The following is a 22,179-nucleotide window of genomic DNA, read 5'->3' on the forward strand; positions in this document are numbered from 1 at the left end:
ATCAAATATTGCGAGCGCGAAGCGCGAGCTGAAAATTTAGATAATTCAGACCTGAAGTGGGGCATTCTAAGGTTTCTTTGTAGGAATTAACTAGGACCATACGTAATTCAATATCCAAATGATGCGAGCGCGAAGCGCGAGCTGAAAATAGTTGATATTCAGATCAGAAGAAGGGACATTTTAAGGACTGGTTTTAGGAATTCATGAAGAGCAGACATATCTCACCAATCCACTAATGCGAACGTAATCACGGACAGGAAATGTTTCATATATACGAAGACCTTAACCTGGGGCAATCACTTTTTGAGTCATGAAAAAGAAGCATATGTCACTACATAAAACAATGATAACTCAAGTGCTAGGAAATATATTTGGTTTATATTGACTTGAAAACGGGATGTTTCAGTACAACAGGATTATATATCTCGTTAACAGACAATGCAAGCACCAGGAACAATGAAAACGCCCTGGGCAAATTATGTTTCATGAAGTTATGATAAAAATTTTTCTTATGTAATGTAACATAACATAATTATAATATAACATTATAATGAATAATATTTTCTTCTTTCCACTATACGCTTCTCTTCCTTTCTCCCTCTTTTCTCCTTTTCCGGTTTTTTTTTTGGTCAGCCGCTTGGGGGGGGGGGGGCCGTAGTTACGCCACTGTATGTCCATATGGCAAATACCCCTCCAATATTATTATCTTTTTACCCCATGATGGTTTAATGGTTTTATTAGAGATTACATTAAAAAAGAATTGACATTCCTTCTTAATCCCTTCCCAAAGACCCCAACATTGATAAAATTGGAAGAAACGGGAGTTTCTCTTCAATGTTATAATAAGGACATAAGTATTTCGTTTGGAAATGGTGAACTGGCTCTTTATTTGCATTTTATGATTCAATAATATTGTTTTATTTGTTAAGCGGTATTTCAGGAAGAATCTTCACCAATAAAACAATTATCTCTTGTGACTTTTTTTTCATTTCTTTCTTAAAAAGTGGGGGGGGGGGTGTTTGTACAGGCCATCCCCCCCTCCTCGAAAAGTGGGGGGATATATCCCCCCATCCCCCCGTAATTTACGCCAGTTTTAAAATACACGTGACTCGGGCAAAGGGCGAGGGCGGCAAACTGTGGTCTCGACGCCATCCCTGATGGGGCTCGTCGTTGAAAGAGCTGCGTTTAATCGCACTGAAAAAAAAAATCAAGGGCATGTTCTAAATACACGCATTTGATTGGCACAAAATTAAGCTGCGATTGATTGCAACCCTTTCTGCAACGAGCCCGGTATGTTAAATTCACAGTATCCCCACAGCCTGATTTGCATGCAGCAATATTCCACACTCAAAATAACGATACAAAGAGAAAATAATTATATGAATGATAATGGTTATGTTTCTGAAACAGTTTATAGATAGCACTAATTTCATAACGACTGAAGAAACCTATATAGCAGGGTGAATATCAATACATTTTCAGGAGCTAAATAACCAATATAAAACAAATAATTAAGTATTTGTCACTTCCTTTCTTTCTCTTCTGCCTCATCTCAAGCCGTCGTCTTCTATTGATGTATTTTCATCCTAATCCATTCAATATCCAAGAACATTCAATCATCAAAAGGCTATATAAATTGCGCAAAGAAATTTGTTTCATCAAGTACGAATAATGAACAGAACTTGACATATCATCAGCGAAAATTTGTTTTCTAATTCTATACATACAAAACTATAGAATAAAGAATATACATGGAAGTTGGTTTTCAAAATACTGCATTCGTCACAGGGGCAACTGAACGGGGGGGGGGGGGGGGGAGGGGTGTATTTTTTCGGTAAACAAAATACAAAAACGTTAAAATTCTATCCATTTATACTTTTCAGATCAATGCTCAGCCTCCAATTTTCAAAACCACTCGCGGACCATTTTTATGTGATATCAATTAAAAATAAATGGAATATTTTCCCAGAAAAGCAAATAAACATCTCTAAATCTTAGCAGCAATAATTTGCTTTAATGGCATATCTTCAAACAACAATTAATGCTTCACTCTACCGTCAATTACCCATTTACATACTTCTTTGCCAATTGCGCCACTATCTGGGGAGCGTTTCATCAACATTTGTGTCCGATAAGTTGTCGGATCTGTCAACTTTACTTGATTTTGATTGGCTGAGAGGCACTTTACTGATAATAAAAATAATAATAATAGCGGTATATTAACCCAGGGTAGCCACTTCAGTTCTGAAAACTGTTCTCTCAGCGGGCCCTGCTATTATTACCCCGGCTTTAGCTGGGCTGCCTAGGCGCTCAAGCATTCAAGGAATCCTCACCTGGGTCGAGTGCAGCACAGTGTGGATAAATTTCTTGCTGAAGGAAACCACGCCATGGCTAGGATTCGAATCCACGACCCTCTGTTTGAAAGGCAAGAGTCAGAACCACTAGACCACGACGCGACCACTATTTTACTATGGCAACCGTCTGATAGAACATGATTCGTTGTATGAAACGTCCGACAAGTCCCCAGATATTGTTAAATATTAATTTTTCCAAATTATTTGTCACTAATCCTGTCTCGGGAAGACTGTGTCATGACAGGTTCTCATAACGTATTTAATTGTCAGCTCATGACAGCTTCAATAAAATCCCTTTTTGATTGGCTGAGAAGCAAAAGGCCTCTGATTCTTATCATGCGATGGAAACTGTTACAGAAAGTCAACATGTCACTACTGAGATTCATCATTACTGGTACCCAGCCTTCTCTTATATGTCTCGTCATTTACGGTCAGACGCGATGATCAACCTGTTCTCGGCGTCGACAATACCTAGCCATAAGAACTAACAATCCTGATGCCTCATTAATGTTTTAGTTTTATTAATCAAACAATTACTTGAAATCCCAGAACAATTCTTAGTATGTGAAGTGACCAAATAGTCATGACAATCTTATTCATCCATTATATCGTAAAACCACGTGACCAATCACGGCATATGCCAGCGTCACGCGCCTCCTACGTTTTGGCGGCAAATTAAACTTTGATCGCAGTTCCGGGATTTGCATGTTGACACATTTTTCAAACCCATTTGCACATTAACCGCGACAGGCAAATTGCCTACAGGAAGACAAGAGAGTCCAACCATGATAATGTCTTGGTTATGGGAAGGTTAACTCGGATCTTTTTTCCGGTTGTTTTGTTTCTTTCTCCTCATTCGTGTGACTACAGACAAGGTCAGATTGATGGCAGCTCCGAATAGAAGGATGTCAGCAGAGGTGTAAAATGACATGGAATAACTTCCGGTCAGGTCAGTCAACCATCCTGCAAGAAAAGAAGAAATACATCATCTTTGATATTGAACTTTCAGCAATGGCAACAGAATATCCAATTATCATGTAATCCTGGAATCTTGTGAAAGATATTATTTGAAGCAAAAACGCGATATACTTCAGGAAATAATTCAGTAATACCATAAACTATCAGTCTTTTGTTGAAGTTTGTTCACAAACTGATTTGCTAGACCTCGAGACTTCGTGATCACGACTAAGTTAAAGATGTGAAACAATCATGTGACTGATAATCGTCATTGAAAGAAAAACGGGGCTTGCAAGAAACTTTCGTTCAATTCAAAATCTAGCGCAATTCCTTTGACTAAATAAAAATAAAATTGTAGTTGATTTTGAGCTCAATTCCAACTTCCTTGCAACGCCAGATTATGCTTCATTCTGGGACTCACGCTTGACTAGTAATTGAAGATGTAAGTTTCTTGCAACGCCTAATTAGACAACATAACCTGTAATATCAATACCTGATACAACTGCACCGATGGTCATACCAAATCCCGTGGACATGACGACAATGCGCACGTTATCGCTCATGAAGGGCGGCGAGACTACTTTCTTAGCTTGGACGATACGGATGACGATTGTTGATCCGATCCCGAGGCCAGTGAAGAAGATGGTTGCGGCGGCATGAGGAAAGTTAGAGGCAACGGACGGTAGGATGGCAATGGGAATAGCAGTTAGGACATTGAGTAGGCTCATATAGGAGTGGGGACCTGGTTATAAAAACGAATAAAAATATGCAAAAGTTCAAAAACACGTTTAAATTTGCCCCCAATAATACTTTTTAAAAACCCACCCAATTCCTCAGTTTTTGCCACTGTGTAAATCAAACGTACTAAATGAAACCATATTTCGATACTGCTGTCTTTGATTCTATTCAGCTATGTCCCAATTAACAATTTCAAGAGAAAATTCGAGTTCGAGATTCCAGATCTCACATCTTAATCAGTAATTCTCAACAAACAGGTATTGACTGACTTCCAACATTAGTGAAAATCGTGGGTTTCATGCAAATGCAGCATGACCCAATCTAAACTATATATCTTCAACAGGACCAAAAAGAAAAGAATGTACAAAGGACAGCTAGCAAGAAAGGGAAGAGAAAGAAAACCCCAGTACACCTTGAACATGTTTGGTCACCTTTATGATCACGGACCTACCTATTAGTTTCTTGTCCACGATGACACCAGATAAAATGCGTCCAGCCGTTCCACCAACCCCGAGCACGGATAGAAGAGCAGCGGCATTGCTGACTGACATACCACGATCCGTTGCCATGGCCATGACATGAGCTACGGGCATGAATGTCGCTATCATGACTACCGTAGATGATATATTCTGCAAGATTGAAAGGGGTTCGTTCCTGAAGAGAGTAATTCCAAACATGTCTGCAAGGGTTTTGCAAAGATGACCCGAACAACCCTTTCTTTCGGCCTCATCATCTGCGTTACTTCCCGTTTTATCATTCGTGGTATCCTCTTTTCCATATTTCCCAAACTTGTCAGACGTAGTAACTATTTTATCAAAATCGTCAATTCTGATCTTAGGAATATCGGCAGGAACACGGTCAGAATTAAGGTCACGGTTGTCCTGTGCGGATGGCAGTGTCAACTTCTCTAAACGTCGTTCCAGTTCTAGTGGGGATGCTTTCAGATGGTGCCCAAGGTTGTCAGGTTTCATCAACAAACCCTTTCCTCGTATACTTCTATTCACTCCATCGAGATCACTATCTACAATGATCTTGCGTCGTCGTTGGATAACGGGTGTGCCTAACGGCGTCGAGAGTGACGGCAGTGCCTCAAGTTCAACAACTTCGTTCGTCTCAAAGGCTTTGTTGTCGCTCTCTCCAGACACGGACTTCACAATGCACTTTTTCTTCCTCGTGGTTTTCAGTGGTCTAAGAAGACAGGAGGCAGCGATGCTGTGGCACATAATAGCACTGATGATCTGTAAGGTACCTCGCCAGCCGTACTGGGACACCAGGAAACGGGTAAGGGGTGGAACCCCGATCTGACTCAGACTGGTTCCGATGAACATAATGCCGTTGGCCATACCGAATCGCTTGTTGAAGTAGACCGCCACCATGTTCACTGCCGAGATGAAACATAGACCAACTCCTAGACCTGAATGCAAGACGGGGAAATGTAAGATGGAAATAATTGATTTGAGATTCCCTATTAGGAGCAAGCATAGAGAAAAGATGAAGGTGATATTGCTATAAAGATGTATTTTATCACTCCCAGATCGAGGGCTAAAGAAAATTGCCCAGGGGGCCGTTTCATAAAGCTGTTCGTAAGATAAGAACGACTTTAAGAACGACTGGTGAACCTTTCTTACGCGCTAAACCATCGCAAATGAATATACCATTTACCACAAGAAAGGATTACCAGTCATTCTTAAAGTCGCTCTTAACTTACGAACAGCTTTATGAAACGGCCCCCATCAGGTGTGCCGTCGACCATCTTTTCCGTACATAACATTACAATGTCCACTCAAATATTGGCAGTTTTTTTAACGTATTGACTTATCAACATGACAAAATTTGTTTCATTTTCTGCACGAAATGAAAGTGTAAATGCTTTAACTTTTACAGCTTTATTTATTTATAGTCATTATAATCCATGGAATCATATTTTATACAAAATGCTAAGTCACAGCAAGTAATGACTTCATCGAAACCGAACACCCTCTCGAATCCCTTGTAATTGGTAAGAGAAATGTCAGATCAGGGCAGAAATTGAGATCGAACCTTGTATGACAGACGGTTGAGAATTTGAAATTTTTCCCAAAATTTCCCATGTTGACATGAACTGAATCATTATTAAGGGAATAAAGGTGACCGTTTTATGTACAACTTGCAAGAAAGCAGCAATTTTGGTAGAAAAGACAAAAGGGCTTTATCGCAGCAGAACATACAATAATGGCAACTTAATCAAAGGTTCTTTACGAAAGAGGTTTATATCTATGTTTCCCATCTTCTTCCACCTACCTGATACTAATCCAATACTGATTGCTATATGGAATGGTTTAGTGGAAAATGCCCCTCCTAAACATCCCGCTGAGGCCAGAATGGATCCTACAATCGCCGCGCTCCGGACTCCGAAAGTAGTCCAAATCTTTCCAATGACAATACCTGTATATGGAAAGACGAATAAGATATAGAAACAGAAATGCATAAATATGACATTATTCGAAAAAAACAAAATAGAATTGTGACGACAGCCGCCGGGGAGGAGGTGGTGTCACTTAAAACCAACAAGTGGAATGCCTCTGGCGGTCTCACCTGCATCACGCGATTCAATATAGCAGCAGTGCTGACTTTGAAAACTATAATTATTCACAAAAAACACCATTCATATAATGATACAATACTACGTTCATTGATATTTGACCTTGATCATGTGACCTAAAACTTGTCAGTGATACTTGATTACCCCTATATCCCCATTTTATACACTATATCTATGGATTTTGAAAGTTTTGACAGCAATCTAATAATTACCTCTAAAATGGCCAAAGTTCAATGACCTTAAATGACCTTTGACCTGAAACTCGCATGAGATGTTCAGTGATACTTGACGACTCTTATGTACAAGTTTTATGAACTAGACCAATATACTTACAGAGTTATGATGGTAATTCAACAAATACCCCAAACATGGCTAAAGTCCATTGACCTTTGACCGTGGTCATGTGACCTGAAACTCGCACAAGATGTTCAGTGATACTTGGTTACTCTTATGTAAACATTTTATAAACTAGACCAATACACTTACAGAGATATGATGGTAATTCAACAGATACCCCCATTATGGCCAAAGTTCATTGACCTTTGACGTTGGTCATGTGACCTGAAATTCGCACAGGATGTTCAGTGATATACTTGATTACTAGTATGTCCAAGTTTCATGAATCAGATCCATAAACTTTTAAAGTTATGATGGTAATTCAACAGATATCCCCCAATTTGGCCAAAGTTCATTGATCCTAAATGACTTTTCACCTTGGTCATGTGACGTGAAACTCAGGCAGGATGTTCAGTAATACTTGATTACTCTTATGTCCAAGTTCCATGAATCAGATCTATAAACTTTCAAAGTTATGATGGTAATTCAACAGATATCCCCCAATTTGGCCAAAGTTCATTGATCCTAAATGACTTTTCACCTTGGTCATGTGACGTGAAACTCAGGCAGGATGTTCAGTAATACTTGATTAAGCTATGTACAAGTTTCATGAACTAGGTCCATATATTTTCGAAGTTATGATAACATTTCAAAAACTTAACCTTAGGTTAAGATTTTGATGTTGATTCCCCCAACATGGTCTAAGTTCATTGACCCTAAATGACCTTTGACCTTGGTCATGTGACCTGGAACTAAGGCAGGATGTTCAGTAATACATGATTAACCTTATGGCTAAGTTTCATGAACTAGGTCCATACACTTTCTAAGTTATGCTGTCATTTCAAAAACTTAACCTTAGGTTAAGATTTGGTGTTGACGCCGCCGCCGCACAGTGGGCCAGAATGAGTTGAAAGTGCGCCAAAATTATATTCCGTGTTATATTTTTACTGTAACATGTAATTTTGGGCGTAGAATCGACTGAACATTATTTAAAGCCGATATGACGTCACTTTGATACCAAATGTTGATTGGCTACTTAAAACCTATCTGTGAAAAGACAAATTACGCTAAACAATGTGTAGTATATAAACTTTGTGTTATGTGTTACTTTAAGATTGACCAGAGTGAATGTCGGTTTATGCGTCTCACATGCCAAAAAAGTGTGGATGAGATCCTCAAAATAATTTTATGGCATCAAAATGATCATTAGATTAAAAAAATACTTAAAAATCTGAAAAATATTAACCGTGCTTTATCAAGCGGCGTAGACTTGGGTAAGACGCGGAGTATATAACACCACGAATGTTTTCCTATGAGGAGGGTTTATGGCTGAAATTATTCTACAAGTAACTTTTATCTCTGGAAGAGGGGCGGGTAGCCCTAATATGCGTGATCAACCTTTATTTTGTTTGCATTAAGCCCGGAATTCATGTCATTTTCATGAAATGGAAGGGGAATCGTCCTCGCCGTGCAAAAATGAACGGCAATGTACACCCCACACGGTGCGCTGCGATGACTGCGCGGTATAAAATTACCGTTTTTGAACAGGTTTTGGGGGTGTTGTGTCAAGTAAAATCGGCTCTAACATGAAAACGGGCAAAAACGGGCAGCTAAATTTGGTATTGCCTTAACGCTTAGACATTTAGCAAAATGATGATGATATAATTTAAACGGAAATCCACGGAAATCCAAACGTTTCTAATGTAAATGCAAAAAACATGGATTATCATCCTATTTCAAGGAACAATTATCCTATAAACCTCCTGAAATGTGTCTTTTATCTAATTTGAACCCTTTCACACGAAAAAAGAATATATCAGGATTATGTGGGTGCCATTTCAGATTCCTACATGAAAAACCTCCTGTAAAATGGCCTGTTTTTCAACTAGGTTGTCGAATGCACGGCATTTCGCAAAATGTCACATTTTACGATTTGAGGTAGGAAATTAAAAACCTTTATGCAAATTCCCGAATGAAATATTTTGCTGAAGTATTCTTCAAAGTGTTGTCTTTCAGCTGGGCATGATAAAAATTAAAAATCTGAAATTGCCCAAAATGACTTTTGGCGCACTTTTGTTTCGCCCCGGCCCACTGTGCGCCGCCGCGCCGTCGGAAAAGCGGCGCCTACAGTCTCACTCTGCTTCGCAGGTGAGACAAAAATGACAAGCAATAAAAAAGGTTATCAACACTCATCACGGGGACAATTTCCCCAAATTTGGAAAGAAAAGGGATCTTAAAATGCAGGGTATCTTATACGTACCATTTGCTCCCCCAGCGGCAGTAGTGATTATGGTGACATTAAAACACCACTATGACATTTGATTGGTGGTAGTGATGATGATAATGATCAGAGACATTAAGACGAATTGGACATTCGACACGCGACGTTGATAATAAAGATGTTGAAGATAATGCTGTAATTATGTTATGTTTTGATAGGTGAGTAGCGATGGAGAGTATCACAAGTCCGGAACATAATGTCTCCGTCCGAAAGACGCCATTTGGAAGTGGCAGAACCAGGGAAGACTTAAAAAACACCAATAGAAACATGAGTACGAATATCTGACCACCCCCCCCCCCCCCCTAGGCGTCAAAGGGAGGGAGTGGGTTGGGGGTAAGACTGAAGATAGCAATCTTATCAAAATGGAAAATTTGCCCCTTTGGGGCTCCCTCCTCGAATAAAATTTTGATCCACCACTGCTCATTTTTTAACAAGTGCACACCCAGTTACCAACAATGCTTAAAGCATTTTCATTTGAATGCAGAATTAAAGTGCATTGGTACCGTGGCCAGGAATCAAACCCCGGGATTTCCATGTATAGCCAGGCGCTTTAGACCACTCGGCTACGGCCGAGGTGACGATATTACTGAATATTATATACCCCTGTAGTCGCGAGATAGTAGATGATGATAATAAAATGACAAAAAGAACTTATTCTATTATGTCATGTCTGTAATTTTCTCCGTCTTGAAGGCTTTGATTTTTTTAGAATAATACTTTTGAAGAATTGAAGCAAAGCATCATTTCATAAAAGAACGGTATTTCCCCGTAAGTTTAGATATCACATGACAATTAAAAAAAAGACAAAATGCATAATCATGTTTAACCCGATTTTCGATCATAGTCATGATTTCATTTCACTATCTCATCCCTATATTCATATTTCTAACTACAAATTCACATTCTCTTATTCATGATATAGGCCTAACACAGATAAAGCTAATTATATAGCGGATGCCTAATCTGCTTCAAACATCTTTCCCGAGATTCCATATTATTACTTCTACTCCACTGAATTCTTTCCTTTTTCAAAATTGTCACGCATATATTTTAATTCGGTATATCAATTTATCATGGGCCTTGAAATAAATCAAATATTATATATTCATACCATTCATATCTATTTTTATTTCATGTTATTCACCATTTCCCTATTCTCTCTCTTCCAAACTGAATATCATTCCATGATTATGTGTAGTTTCGTTGTTTTGATTGTTTATTTGTAAATCAGGGACCAGTTCTTCACAAGCTGCGTTTCATTTACGATGTTTACCATTTATTATTCTTATATGCCCATTGCTGTTCATCTTGATAATTTTGTTTTCTGAAAAAAAAAACATTGAATCTTCAATTCAATTCAATTCTTTATTCCATTTCCATTCAAAACATAATACAAATCAAATACAATTTTACAGACGAGCATTCTTACTTCGTAAAACAAAAAAAAAACAGTATAATATTGATCATAAATGGAAATGAGGGGGGTCCACTAATCTTGAATCGGTTCGTAATCATAAACTGTTGATAAAATATGTTAGAATACAATACACAAATTTAGAACATGCATGTATAACCAATAAGAAAATAGCACAATCTTCTGTGTTTCTTTCACTCAATCACCCTTGACCAATATTCCTGCAATGCCCATTTCCAATCTAACTTGTTTTGTTATCATTCTCTTGAGATTTAATTATAAGACCATGAATACCAAGTCAGTTCCGCTTCCTGGCGCTATATTTCAGAAGAAAAAAACATGTCAGGAATCCTCTTCTACCTCCGTTACATCCGACCCAGACCCCCCCCCCCAAGAGAGACATACCCTGAGTAGGATGAACTATGGCGAATTAATGCATAATGATGATTTACTGGGGACAAAAAAAATCACCACATTATTGAGATTTTGGGGTATTCTAGGACTCCACCTCCAAGCCTTAAAAAAAATGCGCGCAAAAAGTAGCGAGTACTCTGTATACAAGACGGTTTCATTACCATGATTACATTTGCTCCGGCGACAATAATTTGCTCCGCTATAAATTCCACACACTATATTGAATGACTAACTTCGACCCTCAGGCTGAACCTAAACCGGACCTAAACCTAACATAAGAACCCTCAGACGAAATAAACCCCGGAGCAATTGTCGCAGGAGACAATGCTTTGTGAATATCTTTACTTGATATGTTTTTCTACAATTTTTTGATGAATGACACAAATTTTAATCAACAAGTTATCTATTGTCAACTTTGTTGACTTCTATTACACATGTTAAACTTATTTTGCAGTCATGATTTGAGTGAAACAATATCTAAATTCCAAGGCCTGTAAGCTGTAAGGTAAAAAAGGACTAGGCTATTTGAGATGTATTGAGGATGGGGGGGGGGTGATGGCCCCCTTCTGATCTCGGCCGCCGTTCGCGCAATCGCGCCAAAATTTGGCAAGCACATTTTTCACCACATAAACTACAAGCCAGTATAAAAAGAAAATTCGGAAAATAATTTATTCGTGAAAAAATATTTGCATATTCAACACCGAATTTCACTTCAAAATTTGTTCTTCTTTTCCAGATGTCATCTTTATAATCTAATTTAAAGGTTTCCACAAAGAAAATTGAGAAAGCCAATTTTTTTCCTTATGTATTTCTTTGTTTTTGGAATTTCTTATGAATTTCTTTGTTTTTTCATCTTTTGTTTTTTATTGTTTTTTTCAATGGAAATTATTACAGACCATTTAACAACTAAATTAAACCCTAAATTAATTAAGCAGACCAATTAGAACGAAAAATAACCCTTTTATGAATTTCATCTACCTTATACTTTGTACACAAAGTATAAAAATGAGCCATTTTCGGCATGACATTGTCTAATAAAAAAGTCACATAGCATCGCGATGCTATACCTGTATGTCGCGAATTTGGTCTCAAAAGTTGCGTGAGACTTCAAAGAAAAAAGTAATAAAATTTTGCGGGGCTATCTTTTGCGTTCCGGAAATATCGCGCGAAGCGTCGAGGAAGGCATCATGCCCCCCCCCCCAGTCATTTTAGGGTTAATAATTTTCTATAGACATATAAGAAGACTTGCAAAACGGTTATTCCCATTCCTTTATATACTTCTTAAAAGCAACTTGAAGAGATGTGTAGCAAGGGAAGCTTATATTTTTATCACTTCGTATCATATTTTCTGGTCCCAATCGTGAATTTTGTATTGTCTATAATGCCATATAAATTATGATAAACGACACTATTATATTGTGTGTCATATTGCATTGTGAACAAAAACTCAGGGAGGGAATATAAAACTGGCTCAGGACAGGGAATAGTACACCCAGAACTTAAGTAGGCCACGGAGAGTTATGCATGGAAGAATAAAAACACAAGTGTCCTGTAACTGTTACACGAACATTGGCAATCGATCATAAGCTTCAAATTATGACCAATTACACTGATCATTATTATGCATTCAATCATAGGAATCAACTGAACGAAGCATCTCTATGTTTTGTGTAACTGGGGTCTCCTCACCACGGTAGAGAATAGATGTAGATCGGTTTAACAGGTGTGGAGGTGAACAAATATGAACTTGTCAGTTATGGGGGAATATCATTGCCATGGAAACTGTAGTCTAGTTCGTATGCAGGTCGATCAAGGATATATAGACAAAGCGCTAAATGAAACATTCGTGGTCATATACTTTTTTTTCCATTGCAAACTTTACGAATCGAAGGGTAAAGATGGGAGGACTCGCATCACCCTGCTAGTTCGAGGTTTCATTCTTTTTATTTGACTTCGGTGTACAATGTACCTACTCTCATTTCATTTGTTCATTTCGTTTATTTCCATTTTCAACAATTACAGTTTGTTTTGTACATTTTGAAATACAAAAAACAAAACATATTTCAAGTATCCCTGTACAAAAATTATATTCAAGATTATTACCTATCTGTGTCTGGTTATGTGAGATTTCTTCGAAAGATGGAAGTTAAGAATTCACTGATGTGCTTTGATGAGATTTCATGTGATGCATAATTATAGCCGAGGGGGGATACCTCCCAAATTGTTTATTGTTTATGAAAAAATGAGTGCCCCTCCCCCTCTTCACACAAGGAGATGTCATGTGCACGGTCTGTGTAGAAAACCTTGTGACCGGAAACTTAAAGGGGAATCCAGCCTTGGCCATAAAATGTTGTGTTGGGAAGGAGCAAAATAAATTAAACAGAATGGTGAAAGTTTGAAAGAAATCGGACAAGAAATAAGAAAGTTATAGCTGCTTTAAAATTGAGATCACTATTACTATGTAGATTTCAAATTGGCAACTGAGAAAGTAAATTATGACAAGGGGCAAGGACAACTTTCCCATAGGCCATGTACTTTATTATCAGGGATTTGTGGTTTTCTCCTAAGTATCCATTCCCCTGGGGCAGTAATCTAAATATAACCCAGGTAGTATATTGTTTTATGTCCTCATGAAAGAAAAATATAATTTGAAATTAAACTTTTGGGAAAAATGACATTTTAGCCATAATATGTATTGGAGTACATGGAAGAGTAGTCCTTGCCTTGCATCACTATGACATCCCATATGCGGCCAATTTGAAGTCTCCATGGGTATAGCGATTACCAATATTTACAACTTTTGAAAATTCATAACTTTCTTGTTGTTTGACCAATATTGTTCAAACTTTCACCTATCAGCTTGTCTGATTTTTCTTTTCCTTATAAAAACATGTTTTTATTTGGGTTGGATTCCCCTTTAAGGATTTAAAGTGCCAACTCTACGTACAAATTCCATCCCATGCACGCTGGGGCGGCGCTACAGGGAGCAGGGGCAACTGCGCCCCCATGACGTGTCAAGTAGTGAAAGAAAGGGAGATTTAAGATAAAAGAGAAGAGGAAGAAAGGATGAAAAAGACAGAAGATCATAAAAGAAGCAAATGTCTGAGTCACATACCCGGGTTCACATAATAAGAAGATTGTATTGACGCCCAGACCTCCACCCTCCATATCAAAATACACTTGCACTACCCCTGCCCCGAAGAGCTATTACAAGACTCCAATTCCTAGCTCTGTTTCTATGCCAATTTGATAATCATATTCAAATGCATTTATTCCATTTTCGATAATCAGCCCCAAAAAACCAAAAACAAACAAAAAGAAAAATCATGGAAATGGGATTTTTTAGTAGAAGAACTGAAACACAAAATGGGGGTCAATAAAGAGAGCAGGCCTTAGATAACGGAATGGGGGTCTTTAAATAAAATTATTTGAAATAGCCTCCAAAATGTCTCCTATAAATGCGACCCTCACCCTTTAACATAAAATGCATTTTGGGAAACATTAGTTTCCAACATTATCGCATTCGGATACCATCAACTTCTACATCATGGAATTCTCATCATGGTCTCAAGTTTCACTCCCCGCCATTCACCAACCTTGAAACGACTTCATTGCCAAGAATGAGGAAAAAACAAGGAAACGATTTTGCTATTATGGTATGCGTTAATGAGTCCATGTACAAGATCTAGTCTATTGTGTTGTAAATAGAAACCAGAATTATGGTACTTCTCCTACAAGAGATTTTCTTGTTACTGAATCAGGAAATATGATGTCTATGATAATCATCCGGAAAAATAACATGTCACATGATTTAACATTATGTAGGCTACTATATTACAAGGCTATTATGTTATACATTTTGCTTGCAATATAGTATAGTGGTTGTGGCGGATCCGGGATTCAAAAGGCGCGGAAGTATAGGAGCTACATTTTGTGAAGCCAAAAAAAAAGTAAATTAAAATAAAAAGGTCATCATCTACCACTCCCCAAGACATGTAAAACTATTACTTTACAGTATTACACGATTGTTGAAACATTTTCTGGTTATGATAACTGCACCTGAACTGGACAGGACAACTATTTTGCTGGTATAACGCCAAGCTGGCCTGGTTTATGACCAATTTACACATGCGTGACCAAATTATTTTTAAACACCCCCTAAACGAGTTTTTTCTCTGTTACCTTTGGGTTTAGTCCTGCCCCACCTCGCTCAAATCGGTCTCTGGACACGTAGTGTTGGGGGCAAAGAGTACATCCTTTATAAATCAATTGATTTTGTTTTATACCCTTGCAAATTTGTTCGTAAACACGTAGCTTTCCTAGCGAAATATATAGACCCTTTTTCAGTATATTTTGGTGCTTTTGACACCCTTATACTACATGTACGTAACATGCCTAATATTGAAAAAGAGATACGCGTTTCTTTAGTCAGCGGCGCCTGGTATATACTCGTCAAATGGAAGCCCCCCCCCCGGCCCCCAACTTAATTGGTAAATGGTAAATGTATATGGAGTCAAACCATACAGGCCTCCAGGTAAACAATGAATTTCCAAGTAGAATAATAATAGTCGACCAACATTACGAAGAACAAAAGTGTAAAAAGGAGAATGTCGAAAACGGAGGGCCAATTCTAAAATAATGATTGCAACTTTAGAAAGTGTCAGACCTGGTCAGACGAAGGGGATATTATACAAAACAAAAATATAATAAAAACTCGAGAAATAACTTACTGACAAAACCAGCAGTCCCGGGGAACAGAAACCCAATCCAACTCAACTCGCCTGCACTAACATCAAAATATTTGATCCATTCTACGTACAAGACACTGATCAGAGACGTGAATCCTGCCGACACTAACCCGTTGATAAACGCTCCTAATACCACCATCCATCCCCACCCTCCATCAGGAGCTTCTGGGTTCGTATCTCGTATCGAAAGTAGATTCGCTCCACCATCTTCCTTTTTACGATTTTGTGAAGATTCCTTTGTATTTTCTTTGACATTCCCTTGTTGTTGAGTGTCAGCATTTGACGCCTTCATTTTGAAACGACAGCTTATACCATGGCAGTGAAAGTGGACTTCTATTCAAGTTCCGGTACAAATCTTTCATTCAACGACGTTCGGTTTTCTTAGTACGGTACGTGTTGTGCATTGTGTGGCGACCTTCTGAACCCCTGAACGCCCCAAGGTTTTGTCCACTCCTAAAGAAAGTTTGCTTACATTTTAATAGAATAAACAAAGATCGAAAAGTTTACAACGAACTGAAGAAAGGAACAATATTAAAGAAAGATACTAGATGCTGACATAAATAAGGAGTAGATAATACAAAAAAGCTTCATCTTAAAAGAAGTATATGATGAGAAAATTAAATGGCAAAATTCATCGAATGTTCTTACAATGCGAGCATTAGCGTACCTAAGGGGGGGGGGGGGCAGGGGGCAGACTGCCCCCCTGACGAGTCACAACACATGCAAGGGACGTATCTCTGCCCCCCTGACGAGTCAAAACTGATCCCTGACGAGCTAAGTGGGCCCCTCCTTTGAATTTTTTTTTTTTTTTGCTTGTCAATTTTTTTCTGGTGCGAAATGTCCTTTACTTGCGGTTGAAGACCTTTTTTTTTTCATTTCGGTGGACGGATTTCCCCCCCCCCCTCTGGAAAATCCTAGGTACGCCACTGAATGCGAGTTCTTCATAAAGTCCCCAATTTTCTCTAATTCGAGAGAGTTCCTATGCCTAAAAAAATATGAGTTCAATTCTCGCCCTCTCTAACGAATGCGAGATCTCGACATCTTCCCAGATCGGGATGCAAACCCGATCGTCAACGCATCAAGGAAGCAGATTTCGTGAGCACCTCTCCCGTTTCATGCATAATTCATTAGGCCCGTTTTCTGTACCTGCCTCATGAATATTCATCGTGCGTAGGGTGACGTCAACATTATTCATTTGCTAATAATGTTATCTTGCATTGTTATGCTAATCACACTATTGCGCACCTAGAATGACTTCCTTTCTGTCTATGGAACCAGGGCACATTCACGATGGATGCATATCGAGGGGGATTTATTGCCTCCATATCTGACAAATTAAGGCCAATTATGATGGATATAATATCATGATAAGGCCTATCTAGAATATTTTAAAGTCTGAATTCAGGGGTATATAGTGCCAGGGACAGGCGATTTTATTCAGATCACAGCGATGATGAACCTTGGAGATCCGCGGGGAGATGTGAAAATAAATTATGACCGCGTTTTGATACGGGGCACTTTATATCGACTAACTTGCGAGAAAAAGAGAGTTATTCAAAGATCTTTATTTTTTTAATTTGTTTAGCGTGAGAATTAATTGAAGTTATTATAAAATGAAATTTTGATGAAAGCAATGAAATATTTCAATGAAAACTGGGTGTTTTTTTTTTTTTTTTTTTTTTTTTTTTTGGGGGGGGGGGAGCTCTGGGCTGGGGGTGGAGGGGACATCAGTTGCCAACCCCACCGCTCCATGCAGTCTGCAGGCACCGTGCACCACCAGGCTGTTGGGCCTATTCCAATCGAATTATATCGATGGATCTATTATGATACATTTCATTTCATAGCTAGTATACTATCCCAATAATGTCAAAACAACACCAACCACGTTGTACACAAGCTGACAAGGGAGTTAATATATACCAATAAAACATTTTAGAAGAATCAAAGGGGTCGAAAAGTACAGGTGCCTAATTCATTACGGCCATGTTTTTGTAGGCCTTTTCAATGTTTTTTAGACATATTTATAAATATACCCATAAACTAAACATTTTCTATGTTAAAAAAATAATCTCAGTGGCGCTCTCAACACTGCAGGGAGATCCGCATGTTTACAAAAAATGGCGATTCGATACGTGCCTGGTACGGAACTTTCGAAAACAATTTCTAATCTTTTAGCTGATTGCTTGAGCAATAATAATTCAATGATTTTTTTGTCAATGATAAAGTTATAGTGGGTAGTCATGTGAAAAACTGATTACCAACAGTAATTGTGGGTGAATTAAAGAAGAAAATGTTGTATGTCGTATGGAACTCATAAATGTCACTTACGACACGCAATCGTTCACCTCTAATTCCTTTATGGACAACGTTTTGTTGGTTCTCATCTTTTTATATATATATAGTATAGTATTTATTCAAACCATATCAAACACAAACAGTTGTACAAAGCACATCATAGTACTCAGCACAGCTTGTTGACGGGGCCCCTTTACATTGTGGTATATAACAAAAGTAATATTTACAAGGAGTATAACTTAAATGATTTAACCGTAATAATAAAAGGGGTAGGTTATATCTACCCAGTAGTACTTTGATATTACCGTAACACAAATTGAAGTTCCTCGTTTGTTTGTACAGTAGATTGAAAAATGTTGCGAAAATGGCTGATTTTTCTCGCATTGAATAGCTCAAAAGACAGTGTTTAATCGTTCCATGATTTTTTTAATCTCGAAGATCGATTTTGGTACGAGCTGTCTGTGGGAGACGGTTGTCCTCCGTTTAACCAAGGATAACAATCGGATAAAAACTTTCATGAAATCGCCGCGCATGCTTGCAATTCAAGAAATTCATATTGCGAGACATCACTTTTTTTATATCCCCGATCAAGGCAAGTAATAAGGTCATTACTCTTGACCCTGCCACACAGTACTTCGTCAGTCTATAAATCAAATCATATAGGATTTGCATTATCCATGTTGCCATATGGAATAATGATTGATCAAATTCGTGAATATTGTGTGGGTTTTTTTTTCTGTTTTTATTATAATAAATTGAAATAAATCACAAAATTTACAAATGATTATTAGGTGATTGCAAATCACATAAACACAAGTTAGTTACACAAAAAAGACAAAATAACAACCATAATAATAAAAAAAAAACCTACACACTTATCCTCCCCCACCCCCCAAAAAAGGATGTGGCAAAGTGATGACTTAATATCAGTGTTATCTTAACAAAGATAGGTGATTTGGTAAATAAAGTAGAAAAAACAAAATATGCAAGCTGTGATTATAAAATGGTTTCCCAACAACTATTGATAGGATATTGTGTGGGTTTTATTGTATCCTATATTACTTTATTCCAAAGAGAGATTTACGGTGAAACTCATCCTCGCCTCCTTCATGAATAACCGCAGCATAATAACAAATTCATTAAAAAAAAAATCAAGATCTTCGAAGAAAACTTGAATTAAGTGCAGGGGCCGCGGAACCGGGGGGGGGGGGCTGGGGCTTCAGCCCCCCACTTTTTTCCAAAACCTTGTAAAAAAACGTAAAATTGACCATATGATTGTGATTTTTAGCATGGTCAGCCCCCACTTTTGGCTCAGCCCCCCCCCCCCACTTTGAAAACCGTTCCGCAGCCCCTGAAGTGAGTCTTTACGAACGTCGTTTTAGTCACAAGAACAACTTGGAAACATGCTTGAAGGATGCAATAAGATGATCGCTCTGAAGTTGATTGAAAAACTAAGAAACTAATCGTTCGTTGGAATTAAGTAAAACTTCTGGTTCATGAAATATGAAATGATACAGTTCGCATGAAAGCTCGTGTTGTAAACTGTTCATTTTTTATTATGAGGGCGCTGTTCACAAACTGATGTGAAACCACTGAGGTGTCACGCGCGTAAAACATTCCCCTTAGACTTGTGTGTTAAAATGGCACTTAAGAAAAATTCATATTTACTACCTTTGGATAGGATATATATCTGACATTCCATATCTGACCAGAGAAGGGCGTCGTAGCCAGCTCATTTTAAAAATAAATCGCCATTCATGAAGATAACTATGATGGGATCAAATTCATCAAGTGAAACAGTAAAATAGCCCCAATTCTTCCGCCAGTCAAAAAATAGTTCCAAATCATCGATATATCTTCCCAATTTGGGCAAAGGAAGTTCAGAAGTTACCATTTCTAGAATCAGTGTTAGATTTTGAATCATATTCATACACTTTTGCCAATCAGCAATAACAAATTGAAAAAAATCGAATCGGTTGGGTCGAACGAATATCTTTAGCCCTCCTGATGTAATTAGGCTCGTGGCACCCTGAACCCTTTAAAAACGAACTCGACATTTATTTCGTTGTACATTATGCAATGTGCTAAACGAATTTTTGAAATATGACTACAAAAAAAATCTTCGGAATCTTACGAATGGATGCGATTCTCTACCAAGATATTTAATCTGACTTAATTATGACAGGTCAGGAGTACTGTTTTCAATTTTTTTGTGTGTTTCTTTTATTACTCATGCCTAGTATTATACTACAACGATAACAATAATAAGCATTTATATCGCGCCATCTATCAAGACATATTTAGCTCAAGAAGCCTTCCAGCTCTCAGTGCATTTCAATGAATTAATCCTACCGGGTACCCATTAACCTCACCTCATTATAGTCAGTTGATCTTTCATAATACTAAACGATAAATTACCAATTGGTCTACACCGGTGCTTCATCTTCTCTCAGTTTGGTCTCATTCATAATCCAGTTCACCTGCAACCAGTTTTTCTACTAACAATTTGGTCTATTTTTTTTTTAGCCCATTGACAATTTTGTCTTATTTCCAATTAGGCTAAACCCATTTGGTCTAATATGCATTTGGTCTAATACCGCTTAGTCCATAATGCTCAGATGTACTGTTTTTTAACAAAAAAATCATTTGACAAATAACTGAAAGAGTCAGTATATAGACGAAGTTGACCATCAGGGTCCGTAACATAAAAATGTGTTCTACGATGATCAGTGTGTTATGGGTCCTATAGTCAGACTAATTCAGACCGAATGAGTACTATACTACTATACCAATTGAGCGACAATGATGGGTAGATCAATCAATAACTATACCAATGGAAAGTATATGATAGTTGATTAAGTGGGTTTAGCCATGATGGTGAACTGACCATGTGTAATCAACCAATTGGATACAATCCTACAGGCCCGGTCCCACAGCACTTGTGGATGCAAAGCGGATGTAAAACGGAAAAAATCCCTTGGAATACGCTATGCATCCGTTGTGTACCCATTGCATACGTGTTTCATACGAGCATCCGTTTAAAAAAAATTGAGCTAAACAAAACTTTCAGAACGGAAGAACTTTCCGCCGTGTACGATACATATACGCGACACATACGAACAACAAACGTTCTATGTCCGTTTTCATCCCTTAAAAATCCGCTCTATCCTCTCTACATCCTCTGGGCAACTCAGATCCACTGAAACTAAACAACTGAATGATGGGGTAGCTCCACCCGTTTTCATCCGCTCCAGACAATGGACAAAATGGGCGAACAATGAAATCACAGTGGACGGATGCTCGATGGATATAGAGAGTATGAAACACGTATGCAAAGACATAAAAGAGTACACAACGGATACATAATGATTTGAAACGGACGGCATGATTCTTTTTCGTTTTACATCCCACTGCACCAAGCCTTAACCAAACTGGTTATTCAGAGCTGACAATCAAATCAGAATGCTGCCACCTATCATCGGGTGTGTGTGTGTGAAACTATTACCATGATTACTATAAAAAGCATAATCATCTAGCATGTGTCTGGAGAAATTGAAGAGCGCCATCATATTCAACCACTACTACTGCTACTTTACTACTTAGCACACTTCAAAATATATGTATAGTTTTTTAAACAAAATGTAAATGAATAAAATAGTATTATGCAAGCTATCGTATGGCTCACTGATAGGATCATGGGCTCGAAACCGAAATTATCCGTGAAATCGTCGACAAACTCCTATATTTATGAGACATGTATTCAAGACATGTTTATATATATATATATATATATATATATATCAAAGAGTTCTGCGTCGGCGTCATAATGTAGAAACAAAAAAAGACTTATGTATGTGTATATATATATATATATATATTTATTCACGTTTACGGGGATGTCCCGATCAAGCCAATTGGTCTGCTTTTCAAAGGAGCCCTGTCGAATGTACAAACATTATAAACATGACTTACACAGAAATAAAAACATTGATCGAAAATAAATAATGACAAAGATTTTCATAGAAAAGTCACATGAAATTAGCATAAAACATGGAAAATAA

At 37.9% G+C, this 22,179-nt stretch overlaps 1 protein-coding gene across 1 annotated transcript; it reads right to left on the bottom strand.

The window, feature by feature from the left end:
• Window positions 1-1,375: 1,375 nt before the first annotated feature.
• Window positions 1,376-16,272, bottom strand: LOC129278074 (monocarboxylate transporter 13-like). Its single transcript, XM_054914289.2, has 5 exons — window positions 15,806-16,272; window positions 6,330-6,473; window positions 4,501-5,463; window positions 3,805-4,053; window positions 1,376-3,317 (listed from the first exon to the last, which is right to left on the bottom strand). The coding sequence occupies exons 1-5, from the start codon at window positions 16,113-16,115 to the stop codon at window positions 3,166-3,168; spliced, it is 1,818 nt and encodes a 605-aa protein (XP_054770264.2). The 5' UTR covers window positions 16,116-16,272; the 3' UTR covers window positions 1,376-3,165.
• Window positions 16,273-22,179: the final 5,907 nt, after the last annotated feature.

This window comes from Lytechinus pictus, chromosome 15 (assembly GCF_037042905.1).
Source record: "Lytechinus pictus isolate F3 Inbred chromosome 15, Lp3.0, whole genome shotgun sequence".
Lineage (NCBI taxonomy): Eukaryota > Metazoa > Echinodermata > Echinoidea > Temnopleuroida > Toxopneustidae > Lytechinus > Lytechinus pictus.